Source organism: Symphodus melops, assembly GCF_947650265.1.
Source record: "Symphodus melops genome assembly, chromosome: 14".
Classification (NCBI taxonomy): Eukaryota; Metazoa; Chordata; class Actinopteri; order Labriformes; family Labridae; genus Symphodus; species Symphodus melops.
The window spans coordinates 4,122,063-4,147,113 of NC_136704.1; the positions used below are offsets into that span (position 1 = coordinate 4,122,063).

Consider the following 25,051-nt stretch of genomic DNA (forward strand, 5'->3'; position numbering starts at 1 on the left):
TTAAACAAAATCTGAAGCACAGAACAGGTAATTAAACAATCAACAGTTATGAAGAACTACAGCAAAACTGTTCAAATGTTTACAAAAGTTCAACATTAATGTGAACATCAGTACCACACAAAACAAGCTGAAAGATTATTTTGTTAATGACAGTAACAACAAAACAAAGTGCACAACAATCAGGTTAGATTTAGGCTTCTACTCTCCAGAAGTAAGCAAGTTCACTTTATAACATAAAAGCTCTGAAAGTCCAAACTAAGACAGAAACTGAAGCTGTTGCAAGAAACCAGTCAGTCTAACGTGGCACAAAGGTGAAAAGGGGTTAAACTGCTAACCATGCCCTCCTTAAGACATGAACCTCCCACTGTTACCTAAAGTCTCTTCATTTTGTTTGTTTGATCAGTATAAAATCCAAAGTGTTAAAACTTCAAACTCAGATCGTTACCTTCGACTTTTTTCTTTGCTCTAAATATTTTAAGTTGATTCCAGGAAGATTCAACATCGTCACACGAAACCCCATAAAAAGGCAAATGGTCGTTAAAAATGCGATACAGAGCGTTATAATATAATATTGTAGAAGGTGAATTCTGCCACTTCTTTACAGATTCAGACGCTAACTGATTCTCCTGGTTTGTGATAACCTGTCAGCCACAATTCAAATTAAGCCCTGGATCTCCAAACCCTAATAATTTATGTCTCTGGGAAAGAAGTCCAACATGTCCTCGTGGAGCCAACAGAATCACTTTCAGTCCTCTAGTCGTTGCACCTTTTGGTTTACAATCCAATTAGGAACCTAAGAAGCAACCGTGTGTGGATGGAAAGTGATTCACCACTCGAGATGTGTCTGCTAAATAAACACTGTCTTTTCTTTGTTCATTACATCTTCTGGTGTGCAGCCATTCATCTGTTTCTGGTGAGTCTCGCTTTTATTGTAAATAAAGAGTCACACTGAGGCTTCACATCGGCTCACTTCAGCAGGATGAGCCAAAATCAAGAAACTGAGTCTCCCTTGATTTACGAACAGGTCCTTAGGTTGGACATTTACAAACCTGCATCATGATGCAGATTTGTAAATCTATCTATTTTAATCTAAAGTCAGGAAATCTAGACGCTGATTGGCTGTCACGGTGCAGCTTCAAAGAGATTGTTAGTTCAAGTTGAAAATTTAAAGTCATCGTCAGATTACTGCAAACGGGAGCCGGCATGTCATTACAGTGGATAATGTTCCACCTGCTCCTGCTCGCCATCATTTGTTTTTTGCTGATACATGATTGGTCAATACTCCTTAAACTACAAATGTGCGTAAAAGGGAAACCAGAACCCTCGCTGATATTTATGTTGAATCTTAGTGACATTAGTCATAATGCAGTAAATGCATTGGTGGTGTGATGGTGGATCATAATGTAGTAAATGCATTGGTGGTGTGACGGTGGATTAGTGGTTACTGCGTGCGCCCTATGTGCAGAGGCTGTGGTCCAGCGGGCTGGTGGCCCGACCTGTGGCTCCTTTCCCACTCGTCATTCCACACTCTCTCGCTCCACAACACTTCTGACTCAATCCACATGCAGAGGCGCTGCTTGTCAACAGGCAAGGCAGGCAACTGCTTTGGGCTCCAGGCCAGTAGGGGGCCCCCCAACAGCCGACAAGCTTTAAACCACAGCATTGACTCAAAATGTACATTTTCCATTGACAGGAGGAAACCTCCTTAATGTGGGCCCCATGTGACAGCACTTACTCTCAATGTCCTGCTCAGTGTCGCGTGCAATTAGCTGAGAAATTAATAATGGACGCTGGTTGGAGGGGCCCCCAATGAAAGTTTGCCAAGGGCCCCCGACAGACCCTAGAAGCGTTTATGCACTGCCTTATCTGTACATTAAAAAGATCCAAAATTAACATTAACAAAAAAGCAAAATGTGCATTTGTTGATAAATCACTTCAGTTGTCATGCCACAACAGATCCAGCCCAGTTAGAGTACGAAAGAAAATCCCCCAAATAGTGAAGCTATGTTGGCACCAATCAGGATGTAGACACACTGACATAACTTTGCTTGTTGAAAGAGACATTTTTATAGCCACACTGAGCACCAAGTTAAACCCATTACCTACTTTCTGCTGCAGACACACTTAACAGTGCAGTAAACCTTGTTTTGGATGCTTGTAAAGCTCGTATCATGTTCCTGCAAGCTCACACCTCGGATATAAAACAGGTTTGTGTGTACTTCTTTAGTCTGACCGCATTCATCCTGAAGCTGCCTTGGAGCTCAAGTTGGTATCTATTTTAGATAACAGCTGCTGCAGCACGGATCATCTTTCAATCAAATCTAAACCAAAAAATCCAAGTCTGTTCCGGTTAGAGATTCTTACTGTATATAGCCATGCCACTGCTGATTACTCTTGATACCCTCTCATTGACTTCCATTATAAAACCTGTCACATTATGGCCTCATGAGTCATAGCTTCTGAGGTCCTCAGCTGTGTGTTCCCTTGGGGTTTATCCAAGGTAGTGATTCGAAGGACGTGACTAAGCAGCAGCAGCCGTATGAAGGGCTCGGGATCCGTGTAATTATTGTTTATTTGTGCTTATTTTCATTTAACGGGGGAAGTTAACTTTCACTAACAGCTTGTGCAAACATCCCATGAAAGGCCCAGTCATATAATCACTTTAATTAAGGCTGGGGAGGGTTTATTTTCTTTGCTCATACACAATGTGTAAGTTTCCCTTCTGGCCCGGAGTGAACCTCTGTTACCTCCCATGACCTTGTCACTGTTGTCTAAACCCCAAGGGGCAGAGCGGCCTCTGTTTTTGTAGGGATGGGAAATTACTGAGTCTTCTCTTGAGCATCTCTTTTAACTCGACCGACCTCCTCCGAAGCTTCTGTTTTGGCTCACTGTGTCGGACTCCTCCTGCCTGTTGTCCAGTGTGGGCGTACAGAACGATTCAGCAGGTAGGAGCACGACATTAATCATGGTGTTGGACTTCGTGGGGGTTGGTGGCAGGGACCCTGCTGGAGAGCTCAGTGCACGGCTCTGTTTCAAGTCAGGCTGGAGCTCATGAATTACACTGGCATCTGCTTTCTCTGCCCTCTAATCCTTCTTGCTTTACTAGTCACTAGCGTTTGACAAATAATGGTTTTTGAAGCCTGGCACCAAAACCAATAGAGCAGTATTTAAAGTCTGAAGTTGCAGACAGATGAGACATTGTGCAGGTTTTAACAAGTCGTGGGCTTAAATGATAAAGTAGTTCAGAAATCCATTCTTATAATGATTAAAAAACTACCCATAACTGACACCTGATACTCTAATACCCGTGAAGGAAACCCTGCGTTATGTTACCTCAAACCCAAAAGGAAATTTCACCACATTTTTTGGTTAAAGAGACTCACCGCACATTTTACAAATCCCAGTTTAAAATGACACGTCCCAAAAAGTACTGACAGTTCTGTTTGTAAAAAGCACAGAGGGGTAATTAACGTACCTCTGTGGCTCTGGAGGATGTCTGTTAAATCTAAAAAAAAAAAAAAAAAACATAGCCGTGATGATGTCATGGTGATGTCAGCAGCATTATCTCACCTTGAGCTTGCAGGCCACGTGTTCAAAACAAAACTCTTTGTTCATTGTTATTCTTTCCAGAAGTGTAAATCACGTCGTTGAACAGCTAAAAGACAAATCTAGTACAGCCACCTCACGGGGGAATGTTTCCACCAGGATCAAGTTTAGACCCGTGAGTATTTCCTTGAGAGTGAAAGTGCAACAGGGGCAGATATGAGACTATCATAATCTACATATATCTAAAGGAAAACAAAGGCAAAAGAAGCTGGACATTAATCAGGAGCAGTCTGACTACGGGAGAATCATGGCCCTGAAAAGTGTTTTCAAAATTATATATAAGAAGCATTAAACTAGGCGCTCCTGATTCAATAAAAAAACACGTTTGCTAACAACGTACATTTTTTTCAATCATTAAAAAATTCCTCACTTCAAACTGATTCAGCTTTGACACAGAGTAAGAATACCTTTGCCTCTGCTGCTTTGATTTGATCAGTCCCTGAACTTTCTCTGTAACAGTCAAAAGTTCAGGATTAACCTTCAACAATGGCTCACTTTGCACTTTATCATACACTGATGAACAATCCTTTTTGCGCTGCATCCCAACATCTGGAACTTTGTTTTCAATGGCGAGAAGGAAACCTCAGTTTAACGTCACCCTGCCTCCTCTCTCCAGCACAGCTGAGTTTATATGTTGAACGTCAGTGTAATTTAGGGAACAAGAAGCTCTGTCGTCGCATCCATTTCTTTGTCAATGTTTTATGTACATGTTACTGTCTCGTATTGTTTTGTATCAGAGCTAATGTTCTTTTGCGTGTGGCTTCAGTCTGTTGTGAAAGTTTTATTTTTCTTGAACTCATAACAGTTGTTTTTTTTTTTTTCCAGTAACTACCAATAAAAGTCTGACCCATTTAGAAAACACAGCCACTTACTGAGGCAGAATGATGTTTTTGAGTTTTAGCAAACATAACATCGTAATAAAATAAAACAAAATAAAGATGCAGCAGAAAGTCTAACCTGAGGATTGTCCACAAGTCAATAAAGGACTTGTGTTTTCCTTTTCGAAGCTGCGAATGCAAAACTGAAAAGCAGACACATCATACGTCATGGATGGAACAGGAAACACTCTGTTTTTCGCCTTGGGGTACTTCATCATTCAATGTGTATTAAAGGATCTGGCTATGAAAGGTGGCCATTACTAAAAAATCGCTGTAAGCTCAATGTCAACACCTTACGCCATTACAATCCAAATTATTTTTTAAAACCCCAGGCCCGGCCCCCGTAATCTGCCCCTCATTAAAGATGCTGTTTTCACTCCAGACTTGGACTTAATTTCTACACGTTAAACCACCTTGGAATTACACTCGGTACCACTCGCACTACTTGTAAAGCCACAGACATATTTGTTCGATAGTTTGCCAGCTTCGCTGGAAAATGTGACTGAGGAGAAAATTTGCAGGTTGTTCAAAATGACCCAATTACTGTTTTCAGGGGGATTTAAACATTTGGGACACTAATCAGTGAGGCGTACCGTTTGCTGTCCATCCATGTCCAGAAAGCAATCAAGAGTCCAAACCAGGCGCCATTAGAAGTCAGTAGGATTCCTCCTTGAAAATTACAGTGGGGACTCGGAGTACTGTAATTGCACCTTGGAAGAGCCGATACTCTTTAAACCCTTCTGTTGTCTCTCTAAAAATGACTTTCCAAGAATACACAAACTGCAACCAAACAGGGAGGGAGGAGATGCCAGCATGGTATCGGATGTACAAGTAGGTGACGGATACATCTGTCAGAGAACATGCTTTCACTGTGAAGCGGACCCTCTCATTTTCTTACATCACGATCCAAGTAGAGTAAAGTCCGACAAAGTGTGCTTCTTCTGAAGCCAAACCCTGCCAGAAGCTCTCCTGCTAACATAACAAAGCACGAGGTTTGTGTCATTAATAATGCCAGCGTGAAAGGTTTCAGTTATATGAGTGTCATCACCTCTATAACTCTGGATGCACTATCTCTGCTTGTTGAGTCTCCAGCTCTTTTTTTTCTTTGTCTGCCGACTGCTGAAGAGTTCTGAAGTATTTGGGAGTGCTTGGGCAAACTGACAGACAGCAGTGAGCTAGACTGGAACAGGGGGTTATTTATGCAAGGCGCAGAGGGAGAGGACATTTATAAAAGTCAGAATTAAAGCAGGAGCATCAAAAAGTCCCAAGAACATTGGAGTCCGCTGGTCAAACAGAGGAGAATAACTACCACATAAAAGGGATTCACCACACCAAAGCTGGAAAAAATGTGCCGTTTGCCCAGTTGTCCATTTAACAAATATTATTTTATTTCTGAGAAGAAACTTAATCCAGCAGCGTCTTTTACAGTTTTCAACTCTGTGCTCATGACTCAAGGAGAGCAATCAGTTACAGATTTAAATAGGATGTTCTATAATGCCCTGCTGATGATTTGTTGATTTGGTGCTATTCCCCTTTGTTGCATGTCTTCCCCTCAGGTTCAGAGTCGTGATCGCTTGACGAAAAGACTGTGATGAAAACTCTGGGATAATATCATTTTTGGTGGCGTGCCATGCAGAGCGCTCAGGTTGGTTCCTGATCCAGAGAGAGGGGAAACCTGGCTGGACTTCTGGCGCGCAGCTGTGCAGCTGGGAGAGTGTGCCAACTCATCACTGTCTGTGTGAAGAAACCTTTTTTTTTTGCATCTTTTCCTGACTTTATCCTGCGTGTGCAAATGAATATAACTGCCTGTTGGCCACCCCCTCTTCCCCAGTTTGGTGTAAATGCAAGGTCCAAAAGGCCTTAGGTTACACTTAAATGTCTGTGAACACAAAACGAAACATCCTCATGTCACATCACGACGGGTGAGAAAGTTACAGCCTACGAAAATAACTGCTAACATGTTGTTCTTTTTAAAAGATGCCTTTGAGGCTAATCAGAGCAATTTTATCGAAGCAAGACTCATACCTTCCAAGTTTCATCAAATCAGAGGAATGGTGTCTACAATTTCACAATTTCCTCAATTTCAAGGTCAGGTACAGGAAAAAAAAGCTCTGATCTGTTAATGTGGTTGACAGGCATATCCTGAACTCCGGCCCGGCCCCTTCCTGCACCTTACACTGCAGACAAACAGGCATCAGGTCCGCTGAGTAAAGGCTGTTTCATTAGAGGTGCTTCGATTGCAAGAGCACCAACAGTTCAGGATGAGTCAGGATGACTAATCTGACAGAAGCCATGAGCGCTGCCTCCTCCAATCTGCTCTGCCCGGTGTTCATACAAGAAAAATGTCAGTGTGTTGATTAAAAAAGAAGAACTCTTATCAAACCTGAAGCATCACATCAAACATCATCAGGAGATCTCGGAAAAAAAGGCTGGAAAAGTGGTGACTGCTCGCAGCAGTAGTGAACCTGTAGCTGTTGTGCTCAGCACTTTTACACTTGTAAGTTATTCATCTTGGATCCATAAACCTCAGTTCCCAATACATCCCCAGCCCCCTCATTCCAGCAGCTGTAATTGCTATTAATTAACAGGAAATCTGCAAATCAAACCAATGCATTGGTGAAGTGTTGCATGCTTTATGCACTCGGTGTTTGTTTTTCTCTTGATAGAAGCTAACATGACCGTTACTTTAAACATCATTTGAAGTTAACTTTACCTCAACCTCAAGATCAGGTCTGGAGGACCCAAAGCTGCAACTTCAAACAGATGTTTATTTTCTTTGTGATGATGGATTTATTAAGGTACGCTAGACTTCCCTGAATCATAATGTTATGGCTTAAATGAGCTAACTCATCCCCTCACTGCTTTCAAACAGTGTACTGCCTTGCCAGGTGAGATGTGATGTTATATGGCGTCCTTTACTCCACGTACACAAGCATGAAACACAGCTGTTATGACCAATGACAGAAAAACTACGAGGCATGACACCTTTATACTGCAACCTTGAAATCTGACCCACAGGACCGGGGATTTGTTCACACATTTTTATTTATTTTATGTCAAACTGTGTAGTGATTCATGTGTTATGAGTGCGAGTGTCAGGATTCGTTAGTCTCGTGAAAGCCCCTTTTTTTAAGAAGTCCTGAAAAGACTGGGTATAAATGCACAGGGAACACCGGGCTGCATTTCTGGCGAGTATGAAATTGGGCGATGTTGTGAGTGAGTGAAGGAAGGAAACGGGTGCAGAGAGGGAGGCCGCTGAGCAAACAGTGGGTGAGAGTGACACGCGAGGCTCGCTCCAACAGAGCTGGTGTGAGCATGCTGCAATGATATAAAAACCAATTTACAGATTGAGAAGAGAAGCTGTGTTCACCCGCTGTACTCGACGACCAGCGAGCGCCGCTCTCTGTTTGGACGACGCTCTGAGAGGGCGTTGTGTACGAGCATGTTTTTAATGGCAACATCACAAGCAAACCATGCTGCTACCCGCTGCTGCTGTGCGAGTGATTTTATATTAATTCTGGTCCTCCGACTCTTAAGGGGAAGGAAAGCCACTTCTGATATTTGGAGAGAAATTTTACTACGCTTAATTTCTTTAATAAAAATATTGCGACAGAGCGCCTGAGGATATGTGGGAACTTTTAGCAAACTTCAAAAGAGTAGTTCACTCCTAAAACAATTGAGCTGGTATCACAAGACACAGCTGAAAGACTGCCTTACTATAAAAACAAGCAATACATAAATTTATTACTCTGTCCACCCAGAAGGCGGACAGACAAATTTCTTGACTGTAGAGCGGATATTTCCACACATAAGTCTTGAGCCATGTGTAATACAGTAATCGAGTGTGGTTGCATCCATCACCGTGACCTGAGGGAAACCTCGGCTGGAGTCTGTGCAGGGTGAAGGTCGGGACGCTGGTGAGACAGAGCAGAAGAGATACAGGGGTGTGGCAGATGCCAGAGGCCCCGTGTCCCAACAAACAGGAGCGACAACATCAGCGTTATCCCTCCGCTATTTCCATCCCTTCCGTGAAGCGATGAAAAGCATCAGATCTTGAATGGTGGCCAAACGTCCAGAGCAGGACGTAATTGCTGCCTCTGCCGAGGCGTGGAGGCATGTAACCTCTAATTTCCCGTGAATAATGTCCCTGCGTTGGACCAAAGAAAGTGGCAGTTTCTTTTCTCAGAGGGTTTGTGGCTCGGCTAATACATTCAACCATCGCTTTATGACCGATGGGCCTGAGAGCCAGGCTGCTGAAAAAAACAAAGTACTTCCTCTGCGCTCTGCAAAGTCTAACATCAGGTTCAGAAAGGAAAGCATTGTTTCTATCCAACAAGTGTTTAAATAATGCAAATTAAGGCTCATCAGGTTCGGCTCAGACATGATAGGAGCCAATAAGCAGGAGAGAAAGAATCCGTTGTTCTCTTTTTATTGCTAAACTTCTTGAACCCTGTTGGAAGCCAATTATATGTATGCAAAGAAAATCATGGCCAAGAAATCAGCACAAATCAGTGTGTTAACTACACTTTCCTCTAATCCTTGAGCTAAATTACAGCAACTTGGGTTTGTTGTTTGGATTAGGTATGCAAAATCAGGTTACTGCGGGAAGCTAGTAGTAGCCTTGATTGACCAAAACTTATGGAAGTGGAATTGCACATTCTTCGACGTAATTTGTGAAAGAAATGGTTGAACATTTTTTTGGGGGGGGAATATTTGTTTTCTTTCCAAGAGTGACGAGGAGCAATAAATACAAATCTCATGTTTGTGTGTAAAGCACAGAGCTGGAGTCAGGATGTGGTTAGCTTAGCTTAGCCGAAGGTTTGGCAGACGAGGAAGAGAGAATTGCTGCGTTAAAACAGGGAAAAAGTACACCGACCAGCATGGCTAATTAGCATGTTGTATCTCGGTTTGTTTAATCCATATTCAAAGAGAAAAGTAATCAAGACAAATTGTGGCTTTAGGCGAAGTTATGTTCAGGAATAAATTCCTCGTAAACTGCTGCCTGGCGCTCAAAAATACATGCTGGATAAGAATTTGTTTTTGGGGTCAAGAAATAGATCCAACATGTAATTCTACTTGACGACCATAAAACATGTTTTGTATATTTTAAATGAGATACAATGTGCTAAGTTGTTCGCAGGAGAGATGTTGCTCTGTGTACATTTTAACATCACAGGAGAGATTTTGCTGTCCTGCTCTGCACGCATTTGTACCAAAGACAGAGTCAGGAGCTTTTACAAAGAAAAGTAATGTTGCTCAATCATCGTTTAACAGCCGACAAACATGCTTGGTGGTGACTGTCTGCAGACACCCTGTCCTCTGACTGGACTTTAATGTCTCCTTTTGTTTTGGCAGACTCCGGATGTTTGTGGGCGGGGAGCTGGTGTGTCTCCATCAGCCAATGACAGCGCACAGATGGTTTTAGAAGTGGATACAAGTCAACCATTGCATGAGGTTAAAACTGGCAAATATGAAGGACGTGGACATAGTGGCAAAAAATGAAAAGATGTAATCATAGTGAGGTGAAATGTGGAGCAGATTGAGCCCGTTCACGAGGTCGGATCGTGTGTTGGCTCTTACACGCTGACCTGGAGTTGGTCCGCTTTCCGTTGGAAAGTAAACAACATGCAAACATGATGTCCTGCAGTGAGTGTGCACTTCTGTGGGCGATGAACAGAGGAGGAGGGGCTTGAGTTTAAACGTTGTGTTTACAAGCTGCAACGAAAAATAGTGATGACCCCGAAAATCTGTTGGTGAACTTTATATTTAAACAAAACAAAGAAAGGAAGTCTAAGCTGACCCACAAAAAGAATACAAAACGTGTCCCTCTTTGTTGAAATTCTTTGACTATTAGTAAGGGATCAGTTCTGACACCAGGCATGCTGCAGAGGCCATTAAACTGGCGGAGTCGAATTAAACAGCCATTAATCATGGAGAATATATTTGCTCTGACTGGTTTGGAGACAGTGGCTTCTTTCAGCTCCTAGCTTTGTGTTTTTGGAGGATCTTCATCGTAGTAAGGCTTCTCAAATACTCTTCTCCATCCGTGCTCTCCCGGTGAACCCTGCAAACAGCTGCTAGTGTTTAAACTTCAAAGAGTGATGAAGATTTTCAACCACATATTTTCAATGTTTTGCTAATTCTCTAATTTAGCGCGTTGCTGTTATTAAAGACAAAAGTCCCATGAGGTTTTAGCAGCAGCCTCTGTGGTTGAAGGCTGAGCATCGCCGCTAACTGGGACCAGGACCGAGGGATCAGAGAGACAGAGAAGGCTGACAGGCTGTGTGAGGGCAGCAGTGCTCGAGGCCAACCGAAGCTGACGTGCAAAATGCTGCCGAGCCTGACATGGTCTGTTTATAATAAACAAGAAGACAAACGGATCAGCTGTCCTCACATTATTCCCACTGCAGCGCCTTAAAACTAACAGTACAGAAACAACAAGGAGTAAAAAGCCTTACAGTCAAATATTCACTCATGAAAAAGCAACGACAACATGTGGAAGAGGCAGAACATGTTGCTCTAATGACGGATTAGCCAAACATCCCTCATTATGTTGTTTAAAAGTGTGGCCGACTTAATGCCCGTTAAGTTCAGAAATTACCCCGAAATATGGACTTCTTAGTTTTTACTGACAACGATCATGAGCTTCTCTTTAAAATGATTATCCCTTCTTCTCATTAAAACCGCGACATATCTGGAGTTATATGTTGAAGATGTTGGACAGTTGTATTTCCAGAGCTGGGCACACGTCTGTTAATCCAGTAGTCCTTAAAGGGATACTTCACCCATTTGCATGAAGCTGTGTATCATTAGAAACATGGTAGTAGTGTTGAATGGTCGTAAATCCAACCCTCATTTTGCCCTGAGACGAGAAAAGTATGTTTTTCTTTGCCTGGAAGTTTTCTTCATGTGATGCAATATGACGCTTTTTGCATCACATGAAGAAAACTTTCAAGCATCATGTAAAGGGGTGAAGTATCCCTTTAATTATCAGCTTTTGTTTCTTTTTAATTATAATCTTGGGATTTTGGGAGTTCATTTGATAAAATGATAATAGAAATATTTAACTTTGATTTCAACATGCCAGCTCCACACAGAGAGGCTCCTGACCTCGTCGCTGTGAGGACTTAGTGCTCACCACTGCAGCTCCTTTAACTCCTGTTAAAGTCAATTTTAACTTCAGTTAATTATTGACAGAATAAACTGCTGAACTGACATCGACGTTAACGTCTCTCATAGAGGAGTAACAGAGTTAAACTTTGAAGCAACGGGGCACACGTCCATGTATTACCAAGTGTTATGGGAGATGTAGTTCACCTCTGAATAATGTGTTTGAATTATGATATTTCATGACCAGAACACTGTCTCATTGCAGGCTGCGTCTTTTCATACTTGGCTGAGTCACAAATATTATTACACATAAGAGCCAACGTGCACCGACAGCGTGTATAACGAGGTGGAGCAACCACACAGATGTGTGCCTTGTTTGGATCGTGGACGGGAGGATTATTTTAGGAATGTTTCTTCAGAAGGATATCACGCTGAACTGCAGTATTTGGTAAAAGATCAAACATGAAGAAGAAGCTTTTTTTGACTTCATCTCTGCGAGAGAGAGCGAGGGAAAGGCCTCCCATTGTTTGAGCTCCTGACGAGGTAAGTGACGTAAACGAGCAGGTCAGGATAAATCTGTGGAGCAGAAACAGGACAGTCGATAACTACACTTTAATTAATTCCAATACAACAATTTATTTCTCAGGTTATAATAGGCAAACAGAAATCTCTTCACGCCTCACATGGTAAATAATGCTCAGGGCGAGAGGCTTGCTGTTATAATGCTGAGCTGCTGAGCTTCATGTTAGCAATCATCCAAACATTTAGTTCTTATTTAATCAGGAATATCAGAGACACAAGTCAAAACAACATCTCTGATAACTTTCTAGCTGCTGTAAGCTAGCTAACATAATCAATAAACCAGTTTGATACAGTTTGACAGTGAATCACATATCAGTTGTTGTTACATCGTTGTGAAATATCTTGAGATTTTTTGATCAGGCGCCAAACAAAAAATGTCTTTCTTTTTTTCTTGACCACCGTTAGTTAGCTAATATAAGATAAATGATCCTCTTTTCTACTGTATCACGTAAACCTACCAACAGTAGCCTTGGGATGGTAGTGGACCGCTAATGCTAAGCCTTGTCTCAGAGAAGCTAATGATAACAAAATACTTTGATTGAACTATAAAATGGCCAACGATCCGTCATGACTTTCTCCAAAGTTATCTTTTGAAGTTGACCTGTTGTGCTGATTCCTATTTTAAGATGCACACAGAGTGTCACAATGATGGAAGTCCAAACTAAACGTGGGGGAAGTTTCACATCGTGAGGTAAACGTATAGTAATCCCAGGTTAAGTCTGAAGAGGGCGCTAAACGGCTTGTTCGTCAAATCACGTGACAGTTCCCCGATATGAAACTGAGAATATAACGAGGCGGCTTTAAGCCTTGACGAAGGTACTCTGTTCTCACAGTCCAGCAGAGCATCGCTCCCCTGGCAGCCCTGCAGCGTTCTGCCTTCAAAAAAAAAACCATGAGGGGTCGCGGCGAGGAGGTGTGGACGAGAAATCCTTCCTGCATATCATCCTATATGATCTTTTGTAAAGCGTCTCGACATGACACTTGTTGTGAATTGGCGCTTTGCCGGGGGGGGGGGGGGGGGGGGGGCCTGAAAGACACATCAGCTGAAATCACAGAAGCTGAATAAGATGGTTTTTTTTTTTTCAGCTTCTCTCTGGATTTTTCCGCCTAACGACATGAAAGGTAAACATGAGGAGAGGTTGGGTTCTTTACGAATCAACTGACAATGAAATGATCACGATTGACCAGATTCTGGACATTCATGTGTAAACCCTGAGCACAGTAGTGAAACATTATAACAGTATTTGTGCTTCCCACCGGCGTGGAGCCATGTGACAATCATGCTGTGATTGTCCTCGGTCAATAATATAAGTTTGCCTCTCTGTTCGCCTGGGCCAGCAGTCGGATGTTGAGCACGCAGCCAGCAGCAGCTTCCTGGAGCGTCTCGTCGTCAGAGCCCATGATGTAGATGAGCGGCTGTGGGAGAACAGAGGAACATAAAACATCACTGTTGACTGAGTGTGTTAATACACTTCAACAAAAACGTAACCGAACAAGCAGCTTAATGCTCATACACATGTACATGTAAAGTGGCTGTGCTGCGACAGTCTCAGGCAGCAAGGGCATGTGGTCCCTTACGTGTGTGTGTGTGTGTGTGTGTGTGTGTACCACTTCACCCTTCCAAACCATGCCTCAGCAAAGGGGTTACAGCTGCGAGCACACATGCTCCTGTAGGTTTTGATCAGATGAAAGTCTTGCAGGGCAGGCTCGACATTTAAAACCTGAGCATGAACCACACAACTTGACAGCCTTTCCGCTGTTCCAGAGGTCAGATTATATCCGACTATTAGTGGCTTGTGTAATGGATCTCGTTAGATCTCGTTGCAGAACAAGGTTTTGCGCTCTCCAGATATCCCTGGCTTTGGAAGTTTATATTTTGGTGGCATAAAAGTGAACGTTAAAAAAAGTTTTTTTGTAACTTCAAAGAGCTGTGTATTGTGCAGAAATAAGCAGAAAGAAACAGTGGATATATGGCATACCGCTGAGTGGCATGTGCTTTGTAGGGGCGAGCCCTTTTTTTTCCTATTTTATCTGCAGCAAAATCACTACATTATGTGTGTGGGCGTCTGCGTGGCTGAATCAAAGTCAATGTAAATGTAAGCACAAACACTCGGGTGTAATGGATGGATCTAAATGTCTTCAATGTGTGCTCCTTGGTGAAATCACAATGGTGTGCCACAGAGGTTTCCTAAGCCACACTCGCAATTATTTTGGATCATCTTGTTTACATCCATAATGAACCAACGGCAACATTACATCCCTCAACTAAGCACTTAAGGCCTCCCTGCTGCTAAACACAGTGAGGCTTTGATAAAAACAGCCACTGCTGAGACGTCGGAGGCTCTTTTTAAGCCCCGCATATCAAAGCCTTGTTCAGCAAAATGAAAGGGGGATTTAGAGAAAATAATCTCTTTAAAAGGAAGATAATGCTTTAACAGGCTCACTCGTCGAGTTTGAGAACCGTCGTGTTTCCCAGTTGGTGCCCAGAAACACTTAAGACAATATCAAGACTGATGTCACAGACAAAGAAAAAGAGCAACAGATAATCGTTCCTCTCATTTAGATTCATTTAAAAGCAGACGAATGACTCTAAACGCCTTTGGCATTTCACTTGATGTGTCTAAGGGCTTTTTGTTTTTAACAAGCTTTGCTGGAAAAATACATGACTGTGTGTCTGATCAGTGCTGAGGTCAGACTGAGGGCATTATTATGTTTATATTGTATTTCTAAGCAGGGCTAAGGTCCATTCTGACCCTTCCCCCCGTGTTATATCCAAACTTGTGACTGTGCACGACTCGGCACATTTGTGTGGTTAGCAAACAGCCAAGGAAGCAGAGACAAGACATTCCCGGGATTTTCAGGGAGAAGACAAACAGCGTGAAGGAAACAGATGAAGGACGAGGTGAGCCAGCTTGTACGGGCCAGAACTGAAAGGAGACGGCTCTGAAACTACAACGCAAGCCTGCTCAGACAGCCGGAGAATACACCTCCTCTTGATTCTAATCACTTCATTTTGTGTTAAGAAGACACAGAGCAGTCCTCTCAATGCACCAGTGTGCTGGAGTATATGAGAAACATTTGCCCTCAGGTTTCATATGATTTTTAAATAGCACCCAAAACACCTCCAAAAGTAAACTTACATCCACGAGCTCCAGAAAACATGCAGCTCGCTAAACAAGTCTCTTTTGTGAAAAGAGGATGCCTGAAAAGTGCCAGAGGCAGAGTTTTTGCCAACCTCATAGCATGTTATTCAAACGTAGCCAAATAAGGTCTCCCAAAGTGCGCGGCTCAGCGAAGATAAGCGCGTCTCTCTTCACTGCCTTTTTTTCAAGCCCGCTCGTTCCCTCCCAGCTGGGATCTCTCAGAATATAATACGGCACTTGTTAGATATTCCCTGACTGCGGTAACATGAACACTTGCCCCACATTTGAAAACTGAATCGTGAGCCTTTGAGGTTTTTTGCACTTAACAGAGCTTCAGTAAGTTCTGACCTCCAAGAAGGGAGCTGGGGAACACGCTTCGCTCCCTCGCTGGCTGGAGGGAAGGGGAGGGGGAGGAGCAGGCATGAGGTCTGGGCCGGGCCGCACAATACTGGTTGCATGTGTGTGCATACACATCGAATAGCACAAGGAGGTGTCATGGTGTTAAGTGTGGCCTATTGGACCGCGTCTGCCCTCAAGAGTTCAGGTTAAATTCCCATGTGCCTGGTCTGACAGCCATTATAGCTCCATCAGCCCCCTTCTGTCCCAGCTCCGCTGTGTTTCAGGCTCCAGCGTGGACGCAAACAGCACAAACACACAGCCGTGTTGAGCAGGGGTTGAGGGGAAGTTGCTGAGGGATGTCAGGGTAAACAACATTCCCTGCAGCCTCCAGTGAGCCAGAGACTGTTAAGCTGCTGTTTCTGGGAGTCTGAAGAGGAAGACGAGAAGGCAGGAGGGCGACTTTAAAATCAATGATTTAAGCAGGAAAACTTCAGCGTGAACCACGGCTGCACAGAAACTGCTGGTCAAAAAGAAAAGAGATTTAGTTGAGCAGGTTTTCATTAGATCAGTTAATCAGACTCCATTCATCAGCTGTGCATCATCTATCTCTAGCGTTACCAACCCAGTCCTCCTCTTTCATGAAGAGTACAGCGGCTACACTCTGAACAGGGTCGCTGTGGAAGTGAGTGACTCCCAGCCTCGACGTCTTCCTTTGTTATCGTTTTGATTGAGCGCCCCCTGCGGCGGAGTCGACATACTTAAAGTGTGAAAAGGGCCGTGGTTGTGTTTGCAGCACTGAGTGAACAAAGCATCTTCCTCGAGGCATCATCAACCGCAGCGCCTCACCACTACTCGACACTCGTTAGTCAGCCTTCCTTTGCTGCCGGGCTACAGCTAACTGAACCAGCATGAGGAAGGTTTCAATAAACATGCTAGCAATTCTTTGGTGCTAGCTGTGAGGGGAGACATTACAAAGATGTCTCTCACTGTTTGCATTATAGTTAAAATGCATCTCCCTTCATGTGCACCATTTTAATGGGCTGGTTTGAATCTTTTCACATTTGTTTGTAATGTAATACAGAGTTGACAATATTACTAAACAGACTTTTAAAACTTTCATTACTTTGTGATTAAATCCCTTGCCTGAACTCTACTCTAACCCAAACATGGCTTGGCCTTTCTGACCCACGCACGAGGACCAGAATCTCGGTTCAAAGTGTCTAAGACATTGCAGTCCATAAATGTTCAAAAACATGGTAGTCATAACAGAGCAGCTGTATCATCCGCTCACTACACCCACAACCTGAAGTCATGTTTCCCACAAACCAACAGGAAACTGAAGAAGTAAACCTGTGATGCTCCGTTGGCTTTTTATTCCTGCCCTCACATTTAGTGTGTTTTCTGGCCCCCACATCCTCACTGTGCACTTTCACTCCTCGCGTCTGACTGTGCAGAAGAGAGAGGAAAAAAGCAAGACAAACACTCAGCAGACTGGGGCAGAAGCATGCTCATGGCAACTAAAGTGCAAACGTTTTTCTCATTTAGATTAGCAAACGCCTAAAATACATACCAGGACCTGGCAAAGGCAAGGCTCTGGAAAGCTTTCAGTTGAAAATTACGAATCATTACCACCACATTTTGTAATTTTCATCCATTTACTTCACAAAGCCTTTCTTATGAAGGAGCCTCTTTAATGCAAATAGCTGGCTGAAGCTGTCTACAAGGATTTATGGTTTGAGTAAACAATCCCCAGTGCTTCTGGAAGCAATGTAAAGCACAGGAGGGAAGAGATGTTGATTTTGTACATGGCACAAAACGAAGCACATCCGTATAAAACTGTGAGATACCAAGAGGGGATGTGAAATCAAACGGCGCACGCTATTCATCTTCTTTCTTTTCCTCGGGTATGCACTTTGCACCAACGTGTACAACGTGTGATCTCAGAAGAAGGCTGATTCAAAGAAAACCAACGTTAGGAGCCATGAAACAACAAATATTTAAGAACTTCTAAATGACACAAGGTGAATTATTACCTTTAAAAATGATAACAACTATTGACCAAATCTGAGGCTAAGTACATTCAGTAAAGTCCCTAATCTCTTTTCCAGCGTGAAATGCCTTCTCATCCATGTTGAGTTTCCTCCGTGGATCCTGAGGGACTGGGCCATACACCATTAAGTGCACTGGAGGAGAACGTTTCTTTCTAAACCAACCTCGGAGGAAGAGAGGCCTTGGCGTATTGGAAATGCTATACTACACGTGGGTGAACATGTTTGTAGAGCTTCTCAACGGCACAGAAAAAGCTCTTTGAAATACGTTTCCAATAATACAAGAGGCAGTCCAGAGTTTCACACATGGCAGTAAATCAGACACATGGCTGTGTATCAATCCTCAATAATCTGTCTCCAACGCATTCACATCTACCGGAGTTATTATTTCAACACGTTCTCTCTACCAGCTGCTTGTATATCATGAAGCACAACATCACAGTGCAAACTGAAATCCAGGAGACTGACGAGGTCCCCCCTCACTGAAATGTTTCCTCCTGGGTCAGGCAGGTAAGTATCCGCCGCCCTCCCTGACTGACTGACTGAGACCGAGGCCAGACTGAACAATGAGGCTGCCTGTGTTGTGTTTGCATGTCTGAGATTTAGAACAAATGCAACACTGGTGCACTTACGTGGCCTTTGGTTATTAAGCTCTTTAAAAGTCCAAAAATACATTAAGGAGTAGTGTTGCAACTCTTAGCTGGTACATTAATAAGGGCAAACACAGAGACAGATTAAAAAGGGTGGTATGCCTTTCATTTGCACACACACTCACACCCGTACAAACACACCAGATTTGGAATTTAGACACGCACACACACACACTGAACAAAAAAAAAAAAAAAGGGTTTGTCCAGTTTTTGTCGTGGCTCAAACTACAAAAAGCACTCTGCTTAACGACTTTTGCAAATTGGACATAACTCTGTCGGAACACCCAATGGTGAGTCCAGCTACCAATTATGGCCAGTGTTGAACCACATACACTGTAACAGCAGATTGAGCTAAAGTACACCATTTAATGAACATGGGAAGAAAAGGATCTGGCTGCAATGGCATAACCACTTTATAATTTATATCGCAGTTGTTATTTAGGGGAGGGAAAAAGGATTTAAACCCGCTACGGGCTGCAAAAAGATTTCCATGTGAAAGGGCTTCTAAGTGAAAGATGACGACTGAATTAAAGAAAAGGATAGACACTCTCTTCCCCAAATGCTAAACTATGGACCATCCATGACACGACATCAATTACAGCCTAATCTGAACATAAAATCTGGACATCACTGTCAGAGACAAACATAAACAGTCTCTGGTGCTGAGTGTGGACACAGCCCAAAAGGCTCAGACTTCAGACAAAACAATGCTTGTTCCTTTTTGGACGAGTGCTACACAACTGAAATGAAGAAAGTTGGCGGATGTAGCCTTGCAGGAAAAAAAAAAAAACACTTGACCAAAAAAACCAAACATTGTTCTCTTTAAGCTTTCGAACAGCTCTGACCCCGCTCGCTGGCCTGAACCAGATCTGCATTCTACCCTGATGTCCAGGATCAGCCCTTAGCAACAGTTACCCCCAGCTACAGCCCTTTGACTTGTGCTGTAATGGCATCTAGGGTCTACCGGAGAAATGGCACTGCGCACACACTGAGCTGTTTGCTTTTCTGAATTCCCATGACGGCTAGAAAGTGGAGTCATGTTTCCGCTGCTGAATAAAACCCACTTTGTTTCTGCTCCATCGGTCAAAGTCTCTGAAAATAGTCACAGCTTTTCAGTTTATTACCCGGTGTTTTTTCACACATTGCTAAAACAAGGGTGGGCGGGGGCGAAGAAATGTCAAGGTTATTATGACATACTTAGCTATAAAAGCACAGAATAAACAATAGAATTAATTCTCTGTAAATGGTCCATGAAGATGCAGAAGTAAGGAGTCAGAAATCCAGCCTGAGCAGAACTATCACTAACCTTGACCACTCCGCTCCGGTGCATGATGATACAATTGTTGGGCTCCTTTGACAGCTGGTGCAGGGCCATCACTGTGCTCTGGTGGACCGCTGTGTCTTTTGAACTGAGGTATTGCACGAGGGGGGCCACGGCTCCGGCATCACCGAAAGATGCCCTGTTGCTGCCCCACAGGCAGCAGTGGCCGATGGCCTCAGCCAGGTGGCGGCGCAGCTTGTCGTCAGTCTGTGGAAAGGAGAGCAGGATGCTATTGATCTCCAGAGTCCAGCCGTCACAATGTACACAACAACACATCTTATGCAGCTCTACAGGAGGCGCTTGGCAAAAACCGACAATGCACTTCTCATTACCTGGATTTATGCTGAGTGAAATAAGAAAAGATTTGTTTTCCAACAATAAATGCAGTGCTGTTGATTAGCTAAACCTTGTTGTTTGTCTACAGCAGCAACTTACTGTGTCAGTCAACTTGGCCAGCAATGGTACAACCCCATGATCAGTAAGGACTGCCAGGTTCTCCTTGTCTCTGGCTATTTTGGCGATGGCGGCACAGATGCTTGCCAGCACTTCGTTGTTTGTTGACTTCAGCAAATTAACAATCAGTTCCAATCCACCAACAAGGGAGCGCACCATTTCCCCTGCATCCTATGGGCAAAGAGTCTGTTATTAGCTGGTGCTCTGTCAAAATGAATGAGCTGGATGATGAAGAGGGAGCCAGTCTAATGACTGACGAGGAGAGGCAGGCAGGGGCATTCGAGCAAGGCAGACAAAACAAGAAACACTAAATGAGTACAAGGAAAGGACTTTGATCAGCCCAAGAAACAATCAAAGTCCCATCATAGGAAACCAACCAGGAGTTAAACAGATGATCTTAAAACAACCTCTCCTTTGGTAAACCTGTTGTTGATCCGGGCTAACATGAAGTAAAGTAGTCTTTAAAATGAGTGGTTGTATCTTTTTGTACCTGGTTGTACTTTAAATAAAATCTATCCATATTCAGGACTTGTTTTGCCGGAAGTTACAAGAAATATATGTTAAACATGATTTCCATTTTTCTTTTTGAAGCTCTTTTGCTTTCAACCTGAATGTCATCATGAATATGACACGTAACATTAAAGCGCTTAGTCATGGCTTTTGTCCTGTTTGCCTCAGACTGACGCATAGTGTATTTAAAGCTTAATGGTTTGAGTTCATGGCAACATACAACCCCAAAAGGTTCACTGTCACTTTTTCTGGGCAATTTCTACCAAACAGACAGGCCGGTGACGAGAGCCGAGAGGACCACAGCAAAAGAGCTGTTTGGAGCTCTGGCTTCAGGACGGTTTGGCACATTAGGCTGCTGTTTAAAATCACAGCACAGCGTATCAGCAGCCATGGACGTGCACATCATGGAGGCAGAGAGTGTAATGTTCAGTGCTTTGAAAATAAAACACACATTTCTTCAAGCGCATACAAATATGGATTACTACGTGTGATTTAAAAAGCATTAATTTGAGTATGTTTCAACTAGAATCTACATGTAAACTGTTGATGAATGGCTCAGTAGAAAAGAGATGTTTGGTTGTACTTCATTCTGTAAATGAAGGGATTTCATCAGATTCAGCAGCGGGTGATTTAGGGTTTTAGAGCAGGGCTACTTCAGGAGAGCTGGATGTACTGGTGTGTTCTCCTCCCTAACAGAGAGCTACAGCTGAGATCAAGCCAGGCTGCGGTGTATGGGCCCTGTGATGCCGTGCCAGAGGATGAGCCATGTGTGCAGTGCAGGGCAGGGAAGGGGGGGGGTTGCCGGGGCCAGGAGCTGACCTCCGACACACAGGAAGCCCTTCCTCAGGAATACTGATGATGGCTGGCCGGGAGTCCCTGCGACAGAGGAAGCTCTCTCAAGCCACCAGCTGCGGTAGACTAGCCAGAATCTCTTTCATGGCCTGGACGGGCCCCCAGATCTGAAAACCGCAACATTATAAGGCTGCACACGGAAAGGCTCTTTCTCGCTATCCTCTCGCTCCCCTCATCTTACCCGGGATGAAATGAAATAGAAAACACATTATCTGCTGTTCTGTGCGTGATCTCAAGCTGATGGGAGCAAGCCAAGCTGAGAATGGCAGAAGCGCGCCATGACCCTTTCTCTCCAGCAATCACGCCTCTGCAACATACATGGCTGCTATGCAAAGGAAAAAGAAATCCAGCCTCTAAGAGAGCCTTTGCATCCCGGCAAATTCATGTTAAACCCCATTACCTGCCACTGGGAGGATTCTGATCTTTGATTTGAGGGGAAAGGTAATTGAACATTGAAGCATTTTTATAGTACGAGGAGGTGACTCCAAACTGTGGACCACAGGGCTCATAGAGAGTGTGTATGCTGAGCAGTACTGTCTGAAACATCCCTCAGCTCGCTCATAAACCCACTATGGAGCTTCTAACGCAAACCACATGGGTTTTTTTTATCTAAATAACCACTGCACCAAAAGCATCTGTATCAGATTCCTGAACTCGATGGGCAAGGAGCATTATTTAGTTCTTGTCATTGCACCGGTCTCGGAAAAAAATAAAAAAAAAATCACCCAAAGAGCATGTTCATGAATTTCCCTCAAAACTGTCAAACTGACGTCCAGACAAACATTGTCAAACTTTGTTAGCGCTCCGTAGTAGGTCAGCAGTCTCCCTCCATATGGTTGCCATGCATCCTTTTCGCTGCACTTCTTAGCCATAGAAATTCCAGCCTGAAAGAAAAAAGCTTCATCCCCAATACACCTGCCTGGGCCCCATGTATCTGTTTCAATTTAACCGCATCGTCCCTCTGACGAGCTGGTTACCTTAATCACATTGATACTATAACAAATATAACTGGGAATTATGTCAGGGCACATGGAAGGGGATTAAAGACTTACTAATGTCTCACTGAAATGAACTGAAATGTTGCAAACAATTCTTGCCTGAAGGCAGGGTTCAAGTCTACGATAATACCATAAAGGAACCAAACCGCAACCTCCAGTCTTGAAAAATGAAGCCAATGCCGAAGTGACAAAATCCTGCAGTTTGTCAAGTGTCCACTTGAGGCTGACTCCAGGAACACTGGATATTAAAACAGCTCTGTTTTGATTTTAACGATAAGGTGTGTTATCCATAGTTAGGTGCCAAAGCTGACATGATTGACAGGTGGGCGGGATGTAACGGTTCATCAAGAATCTTAAAACCCGCCTCAGCTCCAGCTCTGAGCCTGTTGTTAGGTTGACTGACAGCATTTCCAACATGACGTGGCTGCTGATGAGCTCCAGAGCCCCCTGCAGGAACAGACGGCTGATACCACTCAGGTTTCATCTATTAATATTTACAGTCTATGAAAGTAACTCATAATGTTTTAGAAAGGGACTAATCACTCCATTTCTCAAAATGCAAACAAAACATTTTAGTATTGAACTTTTTACACACAAAAAAAAGAGTATTTGTCATATGTTGTATTTCTGTAGGAAAATGTGATGAGGCATGAGGTCATTTTGGGTTGAAGGCGAATATTAAGGAAACATATCCGTTTTATGTTAGTGCTACGATAAAGTAAAGAGATGACCCAAAGAGGGCTGATAAAATGAATTCACACAACACGTGTAATGCACATCGACCCGTTCCTCACATCCTGGGTTTAGGTGAAGTTGTGGGTTCTTCTGCAAACCATTTGTGCCGTTTTCATAAGAGAAGTCATTTTCACACACACCGTCTGATACCCTTTGGAAGACAGCGTGCCTCCGTAACTAGTAGCATGTTGAGGGGAGGATTTTCAGCTGGGACATTTAGAAGCCATGCCACAGGATATTACTCAGTCTCTCTCTGAATTGTGCCAAGGAGACTTCTCTGCTTCATATTAGCCTGAGGTCCATGTAAGCCTCCTCTGAAACAGCTCTGCTCCTGCTAACCTCCCAGCAGCAGCAGCAACAGGTTGGAGGGAGAACTTCCAGACATGCATGCTGATATAAGCTGGCTTCTATTTACTATTGATGTGCCGCATCACTCACACAGACACAGGTCAGGGGCAGAAGACAAATCACTTCCCTGTACTGTACCTTTGCATTCTCAATGCATGGACAGAGGGCCCATGCTGCACTGGACTGAACATCTGCTCGAGGGTTTTTCAGCAGGGACCACACCAGGCGGACTCCATCAAGCTGGTCAATGATTCTGTGAAGAGACAGAGACATCAGAGAAGTGTGAGAATGAAAGAACAAGAACAATTACGACAAAAAAAAGATCTTTCATTGAACATACTTTGAGAGTATAACTCTTCCTTATGTTAGCCTCCACTGGCTAGCAGCATGTTCACTGTTTCAGCAGCCAAGTAGGATCAAAGGCTCTATCGATTTCAGCATTGGCTTTTCATTACAACTTGCCTTCAGTCCTGCTCAGTCACTCTGCAGGCCTGAAACCCACCCACTGTCTGTTCACTTAAATCACCCACCATGGAGCAATGCTAGAGCCAGAGGTTAACGTCCATACATCTGTGTATAGTGCTTCATACACAGATTTATAAATAGAAGCTGAGACAAACTTACACTTTATGTTGGTGGCTTGTTTTTCAACCAAAGCCAAGAAGAGGACCTCTTTCCAAATCAAACACAGCCAGAGACAGGTCGCTCTATATTTCATAGAGTCTGAGAGAAGTTTACTTAGGCATGAGCTGTATTTCATGCTTTATACATGACTGTATTCAAAACTGCAGTCAGGGTCTGGGAACCCAAAGTATTACGCCACAGAGCGCCCGTTGTCTGGTATAAATAACATGTAACGTGTTCCCCATGTGTGCGTCCACCAACAAGGCCGACATTGAATGCTGTCATAATTACTTAAACACTCCCTAATCACAGTATCTCCGTGACTGGCAATGAGCGAACACTCATCAGGGACGTCCCCTGCGCCATCTGTCTTCCGTTTGCACATAAATCAGTCCAGAGGGATCATAACATCAGGTTCCAGTCTACTGGGCCTCTTAAATCCGGACCAAAAACAAAAGCAAAGCATCATATCATCCGCCAAAACAGCTCGCTCTTCCCATGAAGCAGGTATGATAAAGATTAGCAATGAAGTTGTGGCTGACAGTGATGGATTAGAGGAGGAGACCACAAACCCTGGAGGCATTAAACAACGTGTGTTCACTCTTGTAGCTACACAAGATTCATGGGAGGAAGTGCTCTGTCATTAACCACACACTGCCTACTGGTGGAGAATAAAAACAAACATGTGAGTATTTGATGGAAACCTTGAAAGAGATCTGTGCTTGTTTTGGACTCTCCGTAGTTATGAATGATGACGAGATAATGATCATCCTGATCAACAGAAGTTTCTCTTGGTTGGATAATTCATGTTAACTGACAGGAGTTTTGTAGCTGACTGTGTGGTGTCATGCATA

General features: G+C 43.5%; 1 protein-coding gene across 1 annotated transcript in view; it reads right to left on the minus strand.

Annotated features, from left to right (window-relative positions):
* Positions 1 to 12,192: 12,192 nt before the first annotated feature.
* Positions 12,193 to 25,051, minus strand: part of odad2 (outer dynein arm docking complex subunit 2) — a 36,952-nt gene continuing 24,093 nt past the window's right edge. Inside the window, exons 18-21 of the mRNA XM_079361588.1 lie at positions 23,712 to 23,826; positions 20,113 to 20,301; positions 19,663 to 19,884; positions 12,193 to 13,592 (exon numbers count right to left, since the gene is read on the minus strand). Of these exons, the coding sequence (XP_079217714.1) occupies positions 13,476 to 13,592; positions 19,663 to 19,884; positions 20,113 to 20,301; positions 23,712 to 23,826 (643 nt within the window). The 3' untranslated portion in view covers positions 12,193 to 13,475. The remainder of the gene's footprint in view (positions 13,593 to 19,662; positions 19,885 to 20,112; positions 20,302 to 23,711; positions 23,827 to 25,051) is intronic.